At 36.1% G+C, this 21,676-nt stretch overlaps 1 protein-coding gene across 6 annotated transcripts in view; it reads right to left on the reverse strand.

Annotated features, from left to right (window-relative positions):
• Positions 1-2,898: 2,898 nt before the first annotated feature.
• The window catches only part of CSNK1G3 (casein kinase 1 gamma 3), a 65,735-nt gene continuing 46,957 nt past the window's right edge, over positions 2,899-21,676 (reverse strand). Inside the window, exons 10-16 of one of the 6 annotated variants that reach the window (XM_031061232.1) lie at positions 20,505-20,653; positions 19,432-19,527; positions 18,782-18,877; positions 11,635-11,741; positions 11,234-11,257; positions 6,413-6,504; positions 2,899-5,139 (exon numbers count right to left, since the gene is read on the reverse strand). In XM_031061232.1, the coding sequence (XP_030917092.1) occupies positions 6,447-6,504; positions 11,234-11,257; positions 11,635-11,741; positions 18,782-18,877; positions 19,432-19,527; positions 20,505-20,653 (530 nt within the window). In that variant the 3' untranslated portion in view covers positions 2,899-5,139; positions 6,413-6,446. The remainder of the gene's footprint in view (positions 5,140-6,412; positions 6,505-11,233; positions 11,258-11,634; positions 11,742-18,781; positions 18,878-19,431; positions 19,528-20,504; positions 20,654-21,676) is intronic. The other 5 variants (XM_031061234.1, XM_005426184.2, XM_005426185.2 and 2 more) reach the window with 5 other exon arrangements.

The following is a 21,676-nucleotide window of genomic DNA, read 5'->3' on the forward strand; positions in this document are numbered from 1 at the left end:
TACCACATCAGGCCATTTCCTCTTGTACTGTCACTCGTTTCTTCGGAGAAGACATTGAGTCCCACCTGGCTACACACTCAAAGTCTCCCCTGAGCCTTGTTTTCCAGGTTGAACACCCACAGCTCCTTCAGCCACTCTGCACAACACTTGTGCTCCAGACCCCTCCCCAGCTCTGCTGCCTTTCTCTGACTGCCTCCAGCACTTCAATGTCTTTTTTGAACTGAGGCCCAGAAATGGACACAGGAGTTGAGGTGTGGCCTCACCAGCACCCAGTATAGGGGGACTATCCTGCTGGGATTATCCCTGTTCCTACTGGCCCCACCATTTTTGATACATGCCAAGATGCCGCCTTCAAGGTACAGCTGGCTTCTCTTCAGCTGCTGTTGACCAGCACCCTCAGGTCCTTTGCTGCTGAGCACCTTTCCAGCCACTCTTTTCCCAGCACATAGCTCCACACAGGATTATTGTAATGGCAGGACTCACCACTCAGTCTTAAGGTTTTTGTTCAACTAATTTCAGCCCACTGATCCAGCCTGTCTAGGTCTCTGCAGGACATTCCTACCCTCCAGCAGATATATATTGCTGCCCAACGTAGTGTCATCTGTAAACTTACACTCAATGCCCTGGTCTGGATCACAGATAAGACCAGCTGTCAGCTGAATGCAAGCCCATCCACCTCCACCATCACTGTTAGAAACTTGACCAAGAGCTGTGGACACCATTTGTACTGAGCCTGAATGTAACCCCATCCAGTTTTTTACCCAGTGAGGAGTGCACCATTCCAAGCCATAAGCAGCCAGTTTCTCCAGCAGAATGGTGGGGGAAATCATGTTGAAGGCTACGCTAAAGCCTAGGCAGACAACATCTAGTCTTTTCCTCATCCACTAAGATCACCTTGTCAAAAAAGGAGACCATGTGGGCTTAGCAGGACTTGTCTTTTGTAATCCTGTGTTGGCTGGGCCTAATCCCCTGCTCATCCTGTATGTGATTGCCATGTGATTGCAATCAAAACTACTTGCTCCATGACGTTTCCCAACACTGAGGTTAGGCTGGCAGGCCTGTTGGTTCCCTGGATCTTCCTTCCAGCCTTCTTGTAGATGACTATCATGTTTACCTGTATTAGGTCTGGCTGGGATGGGTTCTTTTCCCCATGCCAGCCCTCACCTTGCTGTGCTGTGTTAGTGACTGGTGAGGTGCTGCTAACAGAGTGGTGTTTTGGCTACCTCTGAGTAGCCCTGGCCCAGCATCAGCACTGTCTCCCCAAGATTCTGCACCCCCACCACCAGCAGGCTGGGGCTGGGCAAACCTGGGAAGGGGACATGAAAAAGACAACTGACCCAAACTGACCAAAGGAATATTTCATAGTATACAAAGTCTGCTCTGAGATAAAGCTGAAAGGCCAGAGTCTATCTTCCAGAAATTAAAGATGGCAGTTCTGCTGATCTGCCTCCTCACTTCTCTGAGAACCAAAAGCTCTATAATTTTGTGATCTCTGTGCCCAAGACAGCCTCCAACCACCACATCACTCAGCAGCCTTTCTTTCTACACAAGTCCACTGGGGTGCCAAACACCCTGGAACACTGGACCCAAACACCCTTGAACGCCAAAAGCCTGGTCTTTCCTGGGTAGTAGCTCTGCTGATATTTTTTTTTTTCATAGTGCCAAGTATCTTAAACTTAACATCTTCATAATCAGCTGCAACCAAGACAGCTACTAATCTTCACCCATCAGACTATCTTTAGTTGCAAACAACAGACCTAGGAATGGACCTTCATCAAAAGCAACCTTCTATGTACTTTAGGACCTTGACACACTTTTGGAGTGCACACATGCAAACTTTCTGAAGGACAGCAAGGACAAATTCAGCATCCTGCAATTGGCCCAGGGCAACCACCACTCCAAGTACAGACTGGTGGATGAAGGGTTTGAGACCAGAGAAGGAGTTGGGGATACTGATGAATGAAAAAATTAGACATGACATAGCAATGTGCACTCAGCCAGAAAGCCAGCCGTGTCCTGGGCTGCATCCAAAGCAGCGTGTGCAGCAGGGTGAGGGAGGTGATTCCGTGCCTCTGCTCTGCTCTGGCAAGATCCCACTGCAGTGCTGTGTCAGCTCTGGGGTCCCCAGCAGGAGAAACACTTGCAACCTGTTAGAGAAGGTCCAGAGAAGGCAACAAAAATCAACAGAGGATAAGAATACCCCTCCTATAAGGAAAGGGAATATTGGTTTTTTTCAGCCTGGAGAAAAGACAATTCTGGCAATACCTAATTGTGGGCTTTCAAACTTGCAACATAAAACACAAGACATTTACCAAGGCCTGTGACAGAACAAGAAATTACAGATTAAACTGAAAGAGCGTAGATTTAGACTGGATGTAAGGAAGACCTTTTTTTCCATGGAGGTGGTCAGACAAGCAACTGGAGTAAGTTGCCTGAAAAAGTTGTGGATACCCAATCCTTAGAAACACTCAAAGTCAGACTGGATGGGGCTTTGAGCAACCTGATCCAGTGAAACATTTCCACACTTACATTAGGAGGGGGTAGTAAGAGTTTTGTGTTTGGACTAGATGTTATTTAAGGGCCTCCTCTAACCAAAAATATGTTCTTTTCATACATTTCCTAGACCTCTTCAGGTCTTTTTTAAGGTGGCACAGACAGCATAAACATTAATCTATGAGTAGATTTCAAATGTGTGCATTGAGGTCTCCTCACTCGGTTGCTGTTATCAGGTCTATTAAAGCACGTACCAGGAACATCTGTTAAGTAAGCAAACACAACTCTAAGCCAAGCATTATGAGAATCATGCTTTCAAATTCATTCCCATTGAAAGACATTAGATTTGTTCAGCATATCCTAAAACATTAGTTCATCTAAGACTGTAGGAAAGGGGGGGAAAAGACAAATTTTAAAAAACTATCTTTATTTCTTTCTTACATTTAAACAGGGATGTATTTCAGTTTTAGACATCCAGCCATTGTTTACTTCATTACTGTAGACAGGAAGAAAAATTATATAAATGCAAATCATATTGGCATACCTACATTAGTGCCAACTGCTTTACTAGAAGGAAAACTTCTTCTGCATTAAAATCAAGCACTTAAATTGCTGAAAAGCTAGCACCTTGCCAATCATTTCAGCAAATAAACAGCTTTTATATATTCAACCATTGTAAGTCCATAACATTCACACTTTCTTGTTACAGAGTTCAGATCATACAAACACGGTAGAGATGAAAAACCTCCAAGAATAAAACTCACCAGGTGTGCAAGAAATACATATACCACATGTACAAGCAACAGATTTGGTCAAGTACTACAAAGAAGAATGTGTTTTCATAAGAGAATGGTCAAGTGACCTACTTCTCAGCTCAAAGAAAAAATAAGAAAAAACTTTGTGTCTGAAATAATCAGTAACACACCCTGGTGGAGTGGAAACTTATGACCTGTTACACAGTGTGTATTTGTAGGCCAAGTTCAGGTTTTCTAAAACAAAAACTTAACTGCATGAACAGTAATAATGACAAAGACTTAAGCATACATATGAGCACATAATCCAAACAATAAAATACAATTTTGGCTCTTAATGAAAAATAAATTACAAAATAAAATTAAAATCCTTGTAAATACAATGATTAATTCAAAGGTGTACCTTTACTTTTATATACATTTTAAATGCTACCACAAAACAGAAGAAAAATAAATAAGTATGCCAAAAGACATTTGTGGACAGAAAAAAGATGCTACTTAGCTCTTGAAGAATTCTAAAGAAATAGAGATAATCTGTGTTTTGGTCAATAAATCTATCTAGTCACTTCCATCTTCCACAGCCCTTCTTCAAAACTGGCAGTTAAACATGACAAAAAACAGAACTCTGTCACTATGGCTTTAAAAGAAGCATGTATTTTCTGAAGAAGAAAATACAAAATGGGCTGTCTTGTCTACAGAACTGTTGGTTTGTTCATACTGCAAGAACTTCTTCCAACTGCAGAAAAGCATCTGACACATCCATGCTATCCTATGATACTAGTGACCTTACACTGCAAGACAAGAAAATTCCAGGAAAAAAAAAGCAGGAAATTTGGGCTAGTATGCAGTGAAGGCAGAAGTCAAACTCACTTCTATTGCATTTATTTTCTGAATTAAAGAACAAATAGTACACCTCTAACTTTACATGGCACGTCCATATTTTCAAGTTAAAGATGCTGTCAATCATCACCTATCTTAGTGAACATACAGGCTTTCATACTTATTCTGCTTTAATCAGACTCAGTATTTGCTCTGTAGAGCTCTTTTGAAGGTAATTTGATCTTGTTAACATTACCAGATGTACAACTTAAATTATACAAACATTTGTATTCTTGCACAAATACTCTTATAATTTCTACTGCACTGCAATATTCATTGTAGGCAAAAGAAAAGCAAGTTTTCAAACCAAAAGGGTATTGGAAATACTTTCTGTTAGTAGCACCAGCATTTTGACAACTGTCAACAGTTAAACCAGCATCCCCAGTATCTCCAGACAGCGGCAATTTGACTGGAGTAACAATCTGACTAACCAGTAATACTGAAGCAAAAGAAGAAAAACAATGCAAATGTCATAAAATAAATCTTAAGATTTTATTATTTTGCATTATTGTTGTGTATCTGTATTTTTCTTCTTCATTTTTGAAGAAAACTGCATTAGATACACTGCTACAAACTCATATAACTGATCTATGACATCCGTCTTCATCTAAGACACTGCTACTACCTCCTAGTAAAGAAGAAACACTTCTCAAATTCAGTTTTGCTCAAGATACTGTTCATTTTCTATCATTTCATTGGTCCGTATGTTGATGGTCAAAGAAGCACTCCTATTTGACAATATCTTAAAGCTTTCAGAAGAGATGAATTAAAGAAACAGAAGATGGATGCAGAAGAACCAAATCAAAGCACAGAGGCATGATATTGTTTCTCAGAGAGTCCTCGGAAAATGTGTTTATTATGGAGGTTTTTGCTTTGGGTTTTGTTGTTTTGTTTTTTTTTTAAGATCACAAGACAACAGTTGAACAAATAAGCATCTTCCCGTGTTCTGTTTGGTTCTAGTCATTTGTTGCGCTGGATGGTTTTCCTTTTCCTCCTCTTGAATAAGCAGCAGCACCTGCAAGCGTGACATGAATTACATACAATATAAAAGAAACCACAAAACTAAACTATTTACTCTATGTCTCATTTGAAGTACATAGCTCAGGTATAGCCAGCACCACAAGGAACTCATTAAGCTCTATTGCAGGCAATTGATTTATTAGAAAAAGAAACTGAAGTAGAGATATTTTTGACACATTTCACCTTTTTTGGTAAATAGTATCAAACTAAAGCTAAAAAGCAAGTAGCTATTAAGCTTGGAGTACTGACGAGAGTATCAAAAGCACAGGTATTATAGGCTGACTTAAAAATGCATTTGTAATAAAGAATATTCCATTACCTGAGTACTCTTTCATATTAACTGGCAATTTGCCAAATGGAAGCTTGTGTTTATGACTGTGTCACCTAAACTGTGCACTTAAGACACTATTGTTGCTAAAACAAGAAAACAATTTGCACTTCCTTTGTCAACCAGAACTTAGAAAAACTTTCTCCAAGGCTATTCCACAAGACATTTTAGAAGAAAATTCTAATGAGCAACATAATTAATGCTCTGACTCAGTGCTCAGTGAAAATAAATATTACAGTGAAAAATTACAGCTTAAATATAAAGAACACTGATAATCCCTCTTCTGCTTTATTGAATACTACATGAATGAAAGAAACTGACAAACACTGTGAATTTAACTTAGCAAATAGAGACAATCTGAAAAGTACCTGAAAGAACACTACAAAATGAAAAAGAGTTGGAGGGAGTTAGATATAGATAATATACAGAAGGACTACAGAAGTCCAGAAAGTACTTTCGAAAATAAAGAGGAAAACAACAAATAACACATGCACACACAAAAAATTCCTTTAAATTGTACTGCTAGGCTTATTTTAAGCAACTCTCAGGTCCTGAAAAATAAACTTCCACACTGAAGTGGTCACAATGTGTGTGACCAAAACTGAACATGTAAGTTGTCTACTCTAATAGAGCTTGTCCCATGGAGTTCTGTGGTTTGGTTATTGAATTCTCACTTGCAGTGCTATACCCTGATGAGTCTTAAACTATGAAGTACAGCAGTAGTGAAAATATAAACATACTGCATGAGTAGCCTTGATCGGTAAATCCTTAAAAGTCCACCAAGCATTTATGTCGCGAAAATTCAAAAAGAATCCAGATGATTCAGTTTGGAATATGGGAAATGGGGAAAGCATTTAAAAATTAGGGAGACTAAGGGTCTAAAAATAAGGTTCTACAGGGAGTGAGAACAACATCCAAAGTAAGGGGAGACAGAAGTTACCTTCTCAAAATATCCAAGGCACCCTGTCGCTCAGTCACTGAAAAAGTAGCAGTGGGCAGAGGCAGACCAGAACTGCTCTGAGAGTTACGTAACTTTCAGTAGAAAAAAACATTGGTTATTGATGAAGAGGAAGCCCAAAATTAAAATTCAGTAGGGGGAACTACATAGATAAGTATTTTTACAGCTAGCATAAGTATCATACTGTATTTACTAAATTTGAAGTACTTCTTAAAGAAGAAATATAATAGGTTTTGAAGGGTAGGAACCACTGACTGTAACTGAAATTCGCCCATAACTACTAACCCTTTTTTCAGCACGTGCCTATAACCACTAACATTTATTATCACTTAAGCGTTGAATCTACTTGTAGATCTATGAACCCCAATTTAGTTTAATTCATTTTTCACCCCAAGTATTTTATATATGCCATGTATCAAAGCAAACCGGTTCTCCTCCCTTTCAATATGAATTATCCTATGATCCTGTAGATGAGGAAATCCTACCCTCATCTGTGATGGTAAATCACTTTTATACTTGCTCAAAATTAGCATGCCTTAGGGAAAGCCCACAGAAAAATTCTGTCTTGATTTATAACATTAGAATATACAGGTTATAAAAGTAACTGTAGGAAGATGGAAATACAGCAGACAATTTATATTCTAGAACAGCTATCTAGAATTTTAACTCTTCACTCTTTAAATAAACTTTATTTATATGGATCACAACCCAAGTAGATCATACTTCTTAAACATTTAGGACTACTTGGATCCTCTCTGCAATTCAGGGACACTTTAGGCCTTCTTGCTTTTCTTATTAGAAAATTTTAACTCATCTTTGCTGCAAATCTCATACTGGTTTTTATTCCTTCTCCTACTTCTCTGTCAACCAGAGAAAAAGGGCACCATGCAATGGTAAAATCAAAAGTTCTATTTTTAAGCAACATAAAGCACAGCTTTTTTAGTCCTCTGGTCTTCTGGAATGTGCACAATACTACTATAATGAGTGTAATTTCTATTAACAGTTCTTTTGTTTAGTTTTTTTAAACTATAAAAACTATTCAACTAAATTTCAATTCAAAGAGAAATCATTAAATGCTGAAAACTTTTATTTGGTGTGGAAAAATAAATATCTTAATAATATATAACATACCTAAAAAGGACTAAAGGAATGCAAATTCCATGATGAATTGTAAGCCACAGCACTGTTTTAGAAATCAAAACTGATGTACACTTAAACACTGTGATTTTTAAATTCTAGACATGCTAGACTTCAAATTGGCTTCCACGGCCAAATAAATGCAATTTTAAAATATATGCACCTTTAAATGGGATTATGGTAGAACAGACGCTATTGCCTGACAACAAATTTTCTGAAAGAAACATAACCCTGAGTCAAAGATTCATAGTGCATAATCTCTTAATGAGTATTATTCATAACAGAAATGCAGACTTGTTCTTCAGCATACTGTCGCTAGAGGGTGTTATTGTCACTTTTACATAATACAGATATTACATTGCTCAGAGCTATATTTAAAGCTATAGATAGGTGTCTTATTAAGGACTATTAAACCACAAATTTGTTATACTATTCAATGTGCATGCAAAATACAGAAGAGGTAAGTTTTAAAAATTTCTACTTCTAGGAAAGGATTTTTTTAAATAAAGTATTTAATGACTGCTAACCTTCATCTGGAGTTTATTTAACATTTCTAGAGTCGGCAGTATAACAGCAATCTATAAAGTGCAAAGAATACTGCACTTTTCCTGTACAATCTAAAGTGTCTTTTGAGGTATTATCTGAAGTAGCAATTCAGCATTATGGTTTTGAACAGTTTTTTTCCTTCCTAAGTCATTATCCTATCTTTTTTCCTGTTAAATAGCCTTCCTTCCAGTTGAACAGTGCCTTGGACCAAAATTCTAAATCAACTTGTCATTTGTGTTTAGACAGCTATGTTTTTATATTTGCCATCAAGCACATGGCAGGCACTTTACTGCAGCATTAGTAACAAGTATTTAAAGTGGCAAAAAATATGCAAGATGCAAAAACGACAAATCATATAATCAATTCCTTTTTGCCCTTCTCTGCCTTCCCACAGAAGAGCCTTTTGGTTATCCAAATCACACATGCTTCATAGAAGCAACTGTTCTGAAGCTAGCAAAGAGGAAAGACAGGTTAATTGCTCAGTGATAAATGAAAGAGCATCTGTAGAAAACTATAGATAGATCTGCAGATCCCCAAGTGTCAGGGCAGCACAGTGATCAGGTTAGTTTTCTCCTTGCTTTACAACTTCATTACGTAACAACTGAAATAGGGCAGAAAGCAACTTTTCTAAAAACCCAAACCAACAAAAATAACCAAACCAACAACTCCCTCCACCCCCAACACTCACAAACAAAAAAACCAAACCCACCAAAATTCCCAAAACACAACACCCACTGCTAAGTCATGCTAGCTGCACACCCACCATGAAAACAACATGGCATAAGATTAGGAATATATACTGCATGTGAGTAGATAAATAATTGATGAACAATGAAATGTTTGGTTAAACATTGGTTAAATGTCCCAAAACAATAAAATCCTTACAGAATTAAAAACCCCCAAACTTATCCTTTCTGATTTACAGGATTTCACCGAAATGGTAGCAGAAGCTCAAATATTCACCTAAATTACACTTATGTTCACAGTTAAAATCTTACATAATGGGGACAATCCCACATGAGGGGCACCCTTTTTAAGATCTTTTAAATGAAGATATAGTCATGCTAAGTTTCTAAAACTAAGGAAACATCTAAAACAAAGAATGAAGCATTTCTAAATAAGATTCAAGTTTGTCTTTTCAGAGTATAAGGAAAGATTACAAACAGAAGACATGAGCAAGAGAGGTTAGCTTTGTTCATACTTTCAGGCAGAAAAAAGATTATGAAAGAGGCACAACGTTAGACACATCCTTGCCATGCAACGTCTCCTTAGAACAAAAAATATCCATGTCACAGACATGAAGGATACTAGTAATCCTATTCCCTTAACCTGTTCCACATGTAAAATCTATAAACAAATGCTTGAATGTGTCACAACCCCTTTTGATATTAGGCTTGTAATTATGATGCTAAAATGTAAAATTAAAATCTTCTAAGTGCTCTTTCTGAAAAAATATGTGTACCTATGCATTGATGTTTGATACTAAAGCTGGAGAGGGGGTGAGGGTGAGTGGGCATGCATGTATGTTAATTAACTGCTAAAATATAAAAACTTCAAAATATAGAAGTCTACTCCCAGAAAAACCTCTAGTCACTCAGGAAGCTTGAGTTTAAACAGACAGTGTTGAAACACTAATTTGAGTGTTTCATACTCAAAAACAAGAAAATCAATCTAAAGAGCAGGACACTAAACTAGTCATTTTGTCTGTAACCAAACCAATTAAGGGTAGGCCAAAAAGGTCAGGGATAGCATATTTGTCCATTATGTATTCATATCAGAAAAAGTGAACTCCTACACTTAAGCAGCTGAGCATCTTGGCTCCTGACAATCCTCTTAACTTTTTGCAGATAACTAATTAAAACAGGGAACTAAAAATAGGTTTAATTGTGCTAATCACTACTCAAAGTACAAGAAATTTAATCTTTTTCTGTGTGCACATGAGCTGAGCATAAGGCAATTATCACTGTGCTTATTTGAAGAGAGGGGATAGGGAATTTAGGTATGGGCAGCCTATCAATACCCGTGCCCCTTTGGATTTTTTTGTTTCAAACACATATATATATATCAGAGAACTGATATATTTTTGACAGTAAAATAATACCATACTCCACAAAGATGGCAGCAAATAATGTCGTTATCCTCAGTGTTCACAGAAAGCCAGTTTAAAAATGTGGCCCTACAGACACCACCATACAAAATTATTAATTACACATGCAAATAAAGCTTACCTACCACAACCAGAACTTGTGGAACAATTGCTTCAAAAAAAATTTCACTTGGAGAAATTTCCCTTTTATCTAAAGTCAGGAAAATGGGTCCTAGAAAAACTGCTGCTAGTGAATTCCTCTGCTACTAATGTAGCAGAGCAATAATGCAGATACTAATGTATCCTTCATACCTGGGTCCCTTTATTTTATGATAAACTAAGACCATATCCTTGTAAAATCCTATTTCAAGCACAATTATAAAATGAAACATGTTGGAATTCATATCACCTTTAGCTACCAAGAATATTGTTCTGTACTAGTTTTCAAGTCTAAGTTTACTACACAAATACATAAATATCAGTTGTCCATCCCACGGTAACAGATCTTAATATTTTTCCCTTCCGTTGCACTGGATGAAATTAAGAATTAAGGAACTTTCAAGTTACGTTTTAGTGATTAGTTAGAAAGTTGTCAAAGACCAATACTTTGGTAAATAGTTTTTTTACAGAGATAATTGGAAAATTCAAACATTTGCTAGCAATTATTACTTATTCATGCGAATTATTTCCTAGATGTTAATACACTAGCTGAATGCTACAATATTTGAAAAGAATGCTTTTCTGTTTCAAACAGAATAGAAAATAAGAAAAAATATTCTAGTACTCAGTAAAAAGGTTGACGTAACGTACATCACAAACTACGCAATTTAAAAGCAAGCAGGCTTTGAAGCAGGCAGAACAGCTCCCAAAGGTGGCTTTTTGTAAAAACAGTTAATTGTTTCACAGAATTAAAATGTATTTTGTCATTTCTAAATAGGTATTTTATTTTTAAGTTTTCTGAAGTTAGTTTTAAACAAAATAAAAAGAACAAAGCTCCTGGGGCTATTTCTGCCTGCCTGTGCTGTATAACTCACCACATGTTCAACACTTTCTGACAGCTATACAGAAAGAGAGTAAAGGAAAAAAGAGAATCAGAATACAATACAGAGGAAGAATTTTACATATTCTATGCATGGCTTTTGGTAGTCACAACACTATCTTAAAATAAATATTTGAAAATGAGTTGAAACATCAAAAATGCATGCACTTCTCTAGCCAGCATAGCAAGACATGTCATTCAAGGCTTAGGCTAAAAAAGCACAAGCTATAGGAACGCTACTAATTAGAAATTTAAAAACAAAATTAAGTATAGCACTGTAGTTTTGCTCCTCACCAATGGCTATTCAGTTCAGACAACATTTTCTGAAAAACTATATAAAAAATATTGAAGCAGCTGAGCACAAAAGATCCAAAGAAGATAAAAAGAAGGACATACTTTGTTTCATCCATTACTTCTACTTCTGCAGGAGCTGTGATGGGTGCATTTGAACGGCCTGCAGTTGGGTCATCTGTGTTCAGCTCTCCGTTTGTTGAGCTTACTACCTGAAATCAGAAGAAAGACCCAAAATTATACTAGTGCCAGACATACATTTGTTAATTCCTAAAGTTCCAATACATCTTAAAAAACCCAGTATTTTTTGTTATTTCTATAGTTATTTTTATTCCAGTAACAGTATTTTCTCCAGGTTTAATTATGGCATCCCTGTGCTCTTGTAATTCTCCTTTCATATCTATTAATGGAACTCACCTCTACAATGAACTCGAAGTGAGTGGATGAAGCAAAGCAACTCTGTGGATGCCATTTACCAATCTCCCCCACATCTCTTCAGAGCCTTAAGGGAAGGCACTAAGCACTCTTCCAACACCAATTCAGTCGGTCTAACCCTATCTCTACTCCTTTGGTGTATTTATGCTCCTTGGTTTTGCTCTTTATATTCACACTAAATATGAAGGTCTGCTTTGTATCTCAAAGGACACTCACCAGAAAAGGGAAAAACTAAGGCTGTCTTCTAGACATAAGAGTATATGGCGTCTGATTTTTAGGACACGAAAACATCTATCTACTGCCAAAAAAAATTATAAAAATTAGATTAATCTTCATTCCTATTAGTTTACCACGAAATTCCTATGTAAATTGTTCAAGTCACAGTGAAAGCTGTGGTTCTCTGGGAATATTTGTTCGGACTTGGTAAACCAAGTGGAACCCAATATTCCCTCTCTCAGTTCCTGTCAGCTTTCCTGCATGACAAACAAAGCCATTCCAGAGGCCTCTCCATTATCAACCCCACAGAATACAAAAAGGAAGATGGTTAACTGGCATAAACAAGTGCCTACCTGATCAGAGCTGTTGACAGAGCTAATTGACCCACTAAAGAGTTGACTTGACACCATGGAAAGGTCTACCAGCTAATAAATAGCAGCAACTGCTTGGCAAGCTAGCAAGCACAAAAATGTAATTCTGGACAAATAATATAAAAGTTTGCAGAAAACATCTGTAAACAATTAATCAGCTATAGAGACACTAAGAGTAGTCTGTAATTCAAGATTATTACCAGCTGTTGCCTGATGGTCAGATATTAAGGTAGATGAGAGAGAAAGAAAATCACTACCATAATATTATTTCCCTCACTCTTCCAAGCTCTCCTCTTATTATAGCAGTTATGTCTCATCTATTTATAACCAGAGCTAAGAGCCTAGCCTATTGAGGTTTGTTTTGTGGTTCCTATTGTAACTAAGTACTGCACCTCAGAAGTTTGCTGCACTCAAGGCATTTCCATGCCTTTTGCTGACATCAGGCCAAGTTTTCTTCTTTTTCAAATTTCACTAAAATAGGAACCACTGCTAAAAAAACCCTGCAGGTTTGTAACAAAATAAATGATATGCGAGATTGCAGGAATCTAACTGCTTAAATTTTAGTCAATATAACTGAAGGAATAATGGGAAACTGGACTTTATTCCTGCAATGATAAGTAAGTCACTGGAGTTTCAACTAGGTGTCTTAAGCTTAGTTTTGTATCACTGGGCGTGGCGGAAGCACTTCACATTCCGTGACAGAAATAAGTAGGAATTGTACTTCAAGAAATCTTAAGATGGTGAGGCAGGCATCCTGAACCAAATATCCTGGGTTACTAGTTATTGGGTTTTACAGAGTCACAGAATATTCTGAGTTGTCATCATTACATACTTACTAAGAACAGGGATATAGTATTATCCCAACCACCTCACCAGGTAGCTTACTGAGAAGGTAATTTCATTGCTTCTTTTAAAATACCCAGAGTGGAAAAGTGCATCAGACATATTTGCTAATTAAGATAGGTGCAGTCATAAAAATGTAAGGGTAAAAAAAACTTCACTCAACTTGACCATCAAATGAGTTTGGTTCCAAAGGAAGCACATAAGCACAGAATGGTTACAGCTGGAAGGGATCACTGGTGGGGTCATGCTCACATGGAGCTCTCTGTACCTAACTAACCACAACTATAGCCTGTACTAATCCATATAAAGCAATGTCACCCAATTAATATTGTAGTCAACCTTGCCTGCAGCCCTTATAGTGCAGGATTTCTGCTCCATAATCTAAGCTTAAAAAGAACTTCAGATCCATGCTCAAGATTGAGTAACAGTGGTTGATGAGAAACAGAAACCCTCAGTTTACTCAAACAGAAGTAGGGTACATCAAGAAATAGCAAGACAGGTATATGGCCCTTTCCGGATGGGAAGCAAACACAGTACAACTTAGCATTCCTGACTGTTGTAAAGAACAGGTCACAGTCTGCAAAGGCACTTGCAAGAAGTCTTGTTCTCTTTTCCTAAAAAACAAATGAAAAAATGTATGACCTCTACACAGATATCAAACATACTGGCCAACTGTAGCATCTGTGGGGCGTTCACATGACACTCTCCTTCACATTTCTTTCCCAGGAGCACCTGATCAATGACATCTATCTTGTTAGACAGCACATTCAAAAAAAGAGATCAAACTTTACTACGTACACATCTTCATTTGAATTGGAAAATATGGTAGTAGGTGTATAAAAGTCCTTCCTACGTGAGTAATATTTTAAGTATTATGCATGTGCTGTACTAATCTAAGCTGACTTCCTCTTTAAAGGAGCCAAAATCACCCTCTGCTGGGGTCAATGCACTACTATCTGGTAAGAAAGAACAAAGCTTACTGCAGCTTATTTTTCAAACTGACTTCAAACTCAGCCATACACATTCACCAAATACACAAACAATTTATATGAAGTGTCTGTTGCATGACACAGTTTAGATGGGAGGAACATGAAGTTCTTCTTTCTGGAAAGAGTTACAACCACTGAAAGCATAGGTGAACCAAAGCACATATAGCATAAATCCAAAAATCAGGCTCATTCATGCTTCTCCAGAACCACAAATGACCTGAGTTTCACTCAAATCTACTACTGCTGAAAGCAGCTCTAGGAGCTCCTCACTAATAAAAGAGAATGAAACTAACAAAGACTCATACAAAGGAGTACAAGAGACAGGCAGGACTGCTTCAATTCCACTGTCAGTAAGGCTACCAGGTGTATGAATTTAATTTTACGTTACCTCAGTAAAGTACTGTGCAGTATGACCTAAAAAAGCCTTTAATAAGGCAAATTATTACATTTTTCTGTCCAACTATGAGAGAATCATCTCAAAAATCTGCACAACAGAGGCAGGAAGATATGGGAACATAACAGAATTGAGCAAGAATAAATCACCCAGAGGACATCGTATGCACCGAAGGAGTGGTACACCAAATTCTGTAGCCAGAATGTACCACAAGTAAGGCACAATGAAAATTCATCACAGTAGATCCACATAAAAAGCTATAACTTTAGGAGAAGGTACATGAAACTAAGTTTGCTTTAAGAGAAACTTTGACTTTAATTTCTCTACTTGTGACTCAAGTTGGAATGGATTTTGATGAAATCAATAGCCTGATGAAAAAATGAGAGGCACAATTAATCTCTTAGAAGACTTGAATACAACTACAGTGAAAAAATTAGGATGTTTACATCATGGTTTTGCATCTAAATATTCTGTTACAAAATGTATATGAACACTCTTCCCTGAGTAGTAGCATAATTACATTTCAAAAAACAAATATTTTAAAAGTTTCAAATTAGAAGTATTGCAATATTCAAGATTAACTTAAGCTAAACACCTATTTTCAAGTGGGAGAATAACCACTAAACTGAAAACCTAAAACTACTTTAAACATTTTTATAACTTCATCCCGGTTTAAATTTAGTTCCTTCAAATTTAATCAGTTCTTTAAAAGTTTTAAGAGCACCTATATAAAGAAGCATATGCATCACTGGTTATTTCTTGATACTCTCTATGCCATGAGGTAGAAAAACAAAAATTCCACCCACTATTAATGACACATTCATTGTGAAATAGACTGATTTCTTAGATACGTGGTCCTCTGGAAGCTTGACAAAGGCCATTTATAACAAGACACAGTTAAGTCTAAATACCAAATGCCTAAATGGTGACATTAAATCTTCAGTCTCTATACTTTGTTCTGGATTAGTACACAAACTGATCTTTTATTTGCTATGTTTAAAAATCAGTTAGAAAGTCTGCCATAAAAAACAGATTTTGCTGATTTTCATTACTGTAGTCACAACAAAGAATTGCAAAAATTTGGAACAGACATGGAAAAAAACCCCTTAATTCCATTAAAAATCCCAGTAACTGAATTCTACAATCAGAAAATAAAGCCAGTCTACATCCCTAAGGAATTCATTAGTGATACTACACAATTCTTTGTTTTACCTTCAGAAAGTTTTCAGTAAAGACAAAAAGTTATCACAATACCTTTTTAGTTCACAAAAGCTCAGCAAAATTGATTTGTTTCATCTAACACTTTACTATCTTCACTTCTTGAAGGAGAGAAATCAGGCAACTAAAAACTACTTACATCAAATGTAAAAGTCTTTCAAGCAGTTCCTACGTACTTTACTGGGAACTCTTTAACCCAATCTTTCAATCTAACCTCCTTTTAAAGAATTTCCCAATGTTAAAAAAGAAAGAGAAAATATAAGAGAAAGAAGACCAGTTAGTAAGTAATGGAAAAAAAAAAGTAATGGAACAGATTAATACAGTCTTTATGAGTGCGCAAGCAGAGGGCAGCTCATGCAGGGAAAAAAAAATTCAGTGTTGTACAATTTATATTTTGAGAATTGAGACAAACTTATGAGAACAAAGGCACGAAAGTCGTTGAGCAAATTGCTGGGAGGTATGAGTTGATCATTAATAAGTCTACATGAACTAGAAAAATTGACTGAGGTAAGTGGAAGAAGGGATGTCTTCCCTTTACAACTCAATTTCCTAGCACTATTTGAACTTTAACTGAATCTACGAAGTAAAACTGGACATGTCTAAGCACATTAGGATGTTTTGAACACAAGCCTAGGGTCTTGGAAAAATTAAATCAGTACCAAAACTAGAACAATATCTGTTAATGAAATACCAGTTTGAACCTCAATGGTTCCCACTTCAACTTATCACTAAAAGCATACAAATGTATGCTAACAAACATACATAACCAACACTTAGTTCCCTCAATGTTAATACGTCACAGAAAAGAATCACTAGCACATTTGAATAATCACCTAAAAAAGAGCCTAAGAGATGACATCAGCAGTAGCATTACAGATGACTAATAGCACTGACCTAAAAACATTCCACTGTCACTTTGAAATAATGACAGATTTTCATATCTTGCAGAAAAATTAATAAAACTGATCTCAAAGATAAGCAATGGCTCACTAACATCAGAGAAAAAAATACACTTTAATTTCAAACCTCAGACTCAACTTTACCTTTGAACAATTTTCTGTATGACTTTTAGTATTTGTCTCCTTAGAAGCAATTAAGAATCCTACTAAAGTAGCTAGCTAATGAACTAGCTTAACAAACAGCATGATTCAGTTAGTATCCCTGCAACAAAGATGTATTTGTTAACAGCCAGGGGCTATGTCACAGCATTACTGGAGATACTATGTGATTTTATAAGTGCCCTCAAAAAGGAAGCATGACCACTCCACAACAAAAAGCAATCCAGTATGAAAACATCCTGCTGCACAATACTTAATCTTCAAAGACATAGACTATGGCTGCAGTTTTGCACAGTGCTTTTATTCATGTGGCAATTGCTTAGCCTCAATAGATCTAAATGATCTGAACTCATTCAGATTGCCTGCATCCTGTGAGGAGAAAGGATTGAAACAACACTATATTAACAGTACGAAATACTAGTGTTATTTATGTTATTTCCTAGAAAATGTTCTCCCCAACCCTGAAGGGTATTTAGCCTATTTTACAATGGAAGAAAATTTCTTGTGATTGTTACATTTTACCTGACAAAGAATAAAAGATTTCTGAAGTGCCACGATTGCCAACAGAATCATACGATGACACTTTGAAAGTTCTACTAAATGTAATTTAACTAATTCAATGTGTATTTTTGTAACCTAAAATATGGGAAAATAAGGCTTTTTTAAACATTTGTTAGTGGGAAGAACAACTTTTAAATTTTTATTTATACACTGTAACAATTATCACCTACTAGATTTTGTTGCACTACATATGACAGCCGTTTCTAAAGCAACAAAATTTAGAGAATGCTATTACGCTGACAGGACTGCAGTCTTGTTTTCTGTATCCTGAACTTTTCATTCTTTCTTCAGGCCATGACAATCTTTTTCCAAATCAAAAGCTTCAGAAGAAACATACGTAACTTAGATTGTCATAATCAAAAAAGCAGCAACAATTTCCACACACAACACCCGCCCAGATAAGACTTCGCAAAGCTGAACCATTTTCATTTTGGCCTCAAAGCTCAAAATCTCACGTAGACTTCACAGATGGCATTTTTAATCTCCCAGTATTAATCCCTCAAACATTACTCCAATTATTTCAGACCTAAATATATTCAAAGAATGAGACACCAAAAATTTCAAATATTAGTTTTAAAAATTGAAAACGAACCAGGAAAAGAGTTCTTTGAAGATGAAATAAACTAATAATATAGGAAAAACTTTTGGTTTCTACAGATTTTTTCACTGAGATGTGTGAGGTGCTGCCCTGGGAACCTTTTCCTAGTCAATTACAATTTGAATAATGGAGTGAAGTTTAAGAAAACATCACTAAGTAACATTTTAATTTGTTGTTTACTTAAGGAACAAAAAACACAGCTTGAACAACATAATTCAGCGAATACTGGGTTTCAGTTGCTAATAAAATTAAACATATTTAAAGTCTAAACTTCAGTTGTTTTCACTGAGCTAAGTATATATTCTGTAAAAAAGACAGTTCAACTGTTTTATTTTTGACTTTAACTAAGAAACATGCAAGAAATATTCCATCAACAAAAAGTTCCATTGTTTCAGCACCTGTTTTCAGTTTGACAACTGAACTGTGAAATAATAAATAATAGCAGCATTCTGAACATTACTGATAAGCAATCTTAATATGAATACATGAATCATGTGATACATTACAGGAAAGTAGTATTATGTAATGCAAAACAACTGATTTACGCCACGCAAAGAAGCAGAAAATACCTGTACAGAGCCACCATGTCTATCAGATGCCAGGTGAGCCCTCAAATGATGTGGATTGCTTTGCTGTGAGTCCCAAGCTGCCCTATGGTCTGTTGACTATCATTTTCGAATGTATTAGGATTTATGCAAAAGAAGAAGAAAAATTTAAAACAAACAATTTGTGCATTAACTGTCATATTTTTAAGAAGTACAGAAGTGCTACACATTCAATCCCTGTATAGATTGCACTTCAACACTATCAACATACTTCCACATGCCCTCATAAAAATTTTCATACAGAGCTGAAGTAGCTAAACCTCAAAATTCTTAGTAAGAAAAAGTGCACTAAAATAACTCTCCAATTTTGCTTAGGTAAATTGACACAGCTGTGAATTCCTAACATTGTTATCACCCAAGTCATTAGCCTGGTTTAAAAAAAAGTGAAAATGTTTTAAATAACTGATCCACTACACTATATCATAGCTTCAAACAAGCAAGCTTTTAGGAGATATTTATGTATCTCTACATATGTAGACTTTACCAAAGATCTACTTAAAGTGAAAACACAAAAACCCTAGAGTCACTTTTATTTTCAAGTTCTAATAAAAACATAGCACAAATAATTAGACAGAAGACATAGTAATGCTGATAATCTTAGATGAGCAGTTTACCTGATTTTTGGATTGCTGCATTCTGTCTCTGTGCTGATACGCTTCTCTGTTTGAAGATACTGCAGGGTCTGAATGTATTGAACCCACTGGAGTAGGCTACAAATATAAACAATATGTAGCAACTGGTAAAAAAATAAATTTCTAAGTCTCACCAAAAGTTACTGGTTTGTAATAGAAAATAATATTTAACTCTGAAAGCTTCAAATAACACAAAATTATCAGATTACAGCAGAAGCTTCACTAGATATTTCAAGAAAAAAAGCAAACCATTACTTACAGAATGTATTGAAGTAGCAATTCTAAGTATTATACATTAATTTTCTGAAAGACTTTAGGCTGATACTTTCTGCAGTTAGCAGTTACGACATTCTGATGAAACCTGATCAAAAGCTTAAAGCAATTTTTAATGCTAAACACTGAAAAATACATTTAGCAATAAAACAAATGCTACCATTCTTTCAGCATCACACAGAGAAGCGTGAAGTGCATAATCTGAAATGGGTCAAATATATACATATTAGCCCTCCCTTCCCTACATAATAAAAATAATAAAAAGAAGTGAAAAAAATTGAGAAGCTGAAGAAAACCCCATCTACTACAATTTCTTAAATTATACAAACAGAATGTTTCCTGAAACCTTAGAGGCACCACGATGAAATATTCAATGAACTATGCAATATTTTATCATAGTGAACTGATAAATATCTAGAGAGTACCTCATATGCAGATGTATAGTTCTGCATTTTAAAAATACTGGGAACAAAAAAAAAATTCATGCAGTAACGACAATTACTTGCCAAATTTTAATTTCCTTCAAAAAAATAATCAAAATTTCTACCACCTCATTTTGGATTGAGCAGAGATGTACTTTGATAATAAGAGCACATTTGGAAAGAGAATGAATTTGAAGCACTCAAGCCAAAAGATAATGTTAGAACATGCATCTGCAGATGGGCTTGTAATAGCAGCTGTTCAAAGCTCTACTAGCAGCCTTGAGAAGCACATGTCTTAATGAAACTCAAAACTGATCACAGAAAAACCCATTATATTACTGACAGCTGAACTGTACTCACCAACTGTTTGCCAATCCAGTCGTATTCATGATCAAACATATAGCCTTTCCGATCAAGTAAGTCTGTGAAGAGCTTTCTTAAGTAGTCGTAGTCTGGCTTTTCAAAAAAATCTAACCTTCTTACATAACGTAGGTAAGTAGCCATTTCCTCTAGATAAATAAGAAATATATACATATGCCATTATCTGTTTTCATGGAACTCAAAAAAATCCCCACCAGCTTATTTAATTTTAAAGGAACTTGTACCTCTCACCATAAAACCTGAACAGTTGTTCACCATGAATTACCAGAAAGAAAAGTTACTTAATGATGTTCTTTGAAATGCTACCATATTCTGAGATATACTACCATATTCCAAACATATCCTAGCAAGTAACACCCTACTAATTTTCCTTCATGTTACCTGTTGAGATCTTCTATTCAATGTTATAATTCTAATGCACAGTGTGCAAACTGTGTGGAGAGAAATGCCTCTACTTTCTTCTTTCTTTCCAACGAATTTTACAGAGACAAGCATCAGTTTTGTGTCCCCAAGACCTACTGTGGACAGGATTTCCTTTCATCAGTAATGAGCTACTCTCAGCAAATCCACTTTGCCTATCAATGATATTTTGATTACCTTTCAAGGCATTCATTTACATTTTGGAAAAATCATGTCCATGTCATACATGTCCCCCTGTCCCAAGCACTTTATTACAACTTTTAAAAAATGTCCTATTTCCTTCTGTCCAGTTTTCCAACATCTCATTGATTCTCCTTGTAGTTCTAGAGACCTAGAAGTGACACCTGAAACTTACAAGTTCTTTTAAATATTAGTTCAAGCTGTTTCTAACACAGCTTGTTTTTAGTAGAGGTATGATACAAGATTTCAGGTGAAAAGGCTTGCAAAATTTTCAGTGTGAAGATACAAGTGCAGACTAGTTGATCACTGTAAGCACACAAAGTTTTTTTTTAATGTTTCCTTTAGAAGAATCTATATTTGAAGAACAACAGCATTAGCTTACTGCTGCTTCAAAGGATAATTCTTCTCTCTGGGCCCAGTATTGTTTAACTTATCCATCAATGATTCAGACAAAGGGGCAGAGGCCTCCTCAGCAATTTCACTGACAACACAAAGCTGGGAGCAGTGGCCGATAGCCCGGAGGGCTGTGCAGCCCTTCAGAAGGACCTCAG

Source organism: Geospiza fortis, unplaced genomic scaffold (genome assembly GCF_000277835.1).
Source record: "Geospiza fortis unplaced genomic scaffold, GeoFor_1.0 scaffold44, whole genome shotgun sequence".
In the NCBI taxonomy this organism is placed as follows: Eukaryota; Metazoa; Chordata; class Aves; order Passeriformes; family Thraupidae; genus Geospiza; species Geospiza fortis.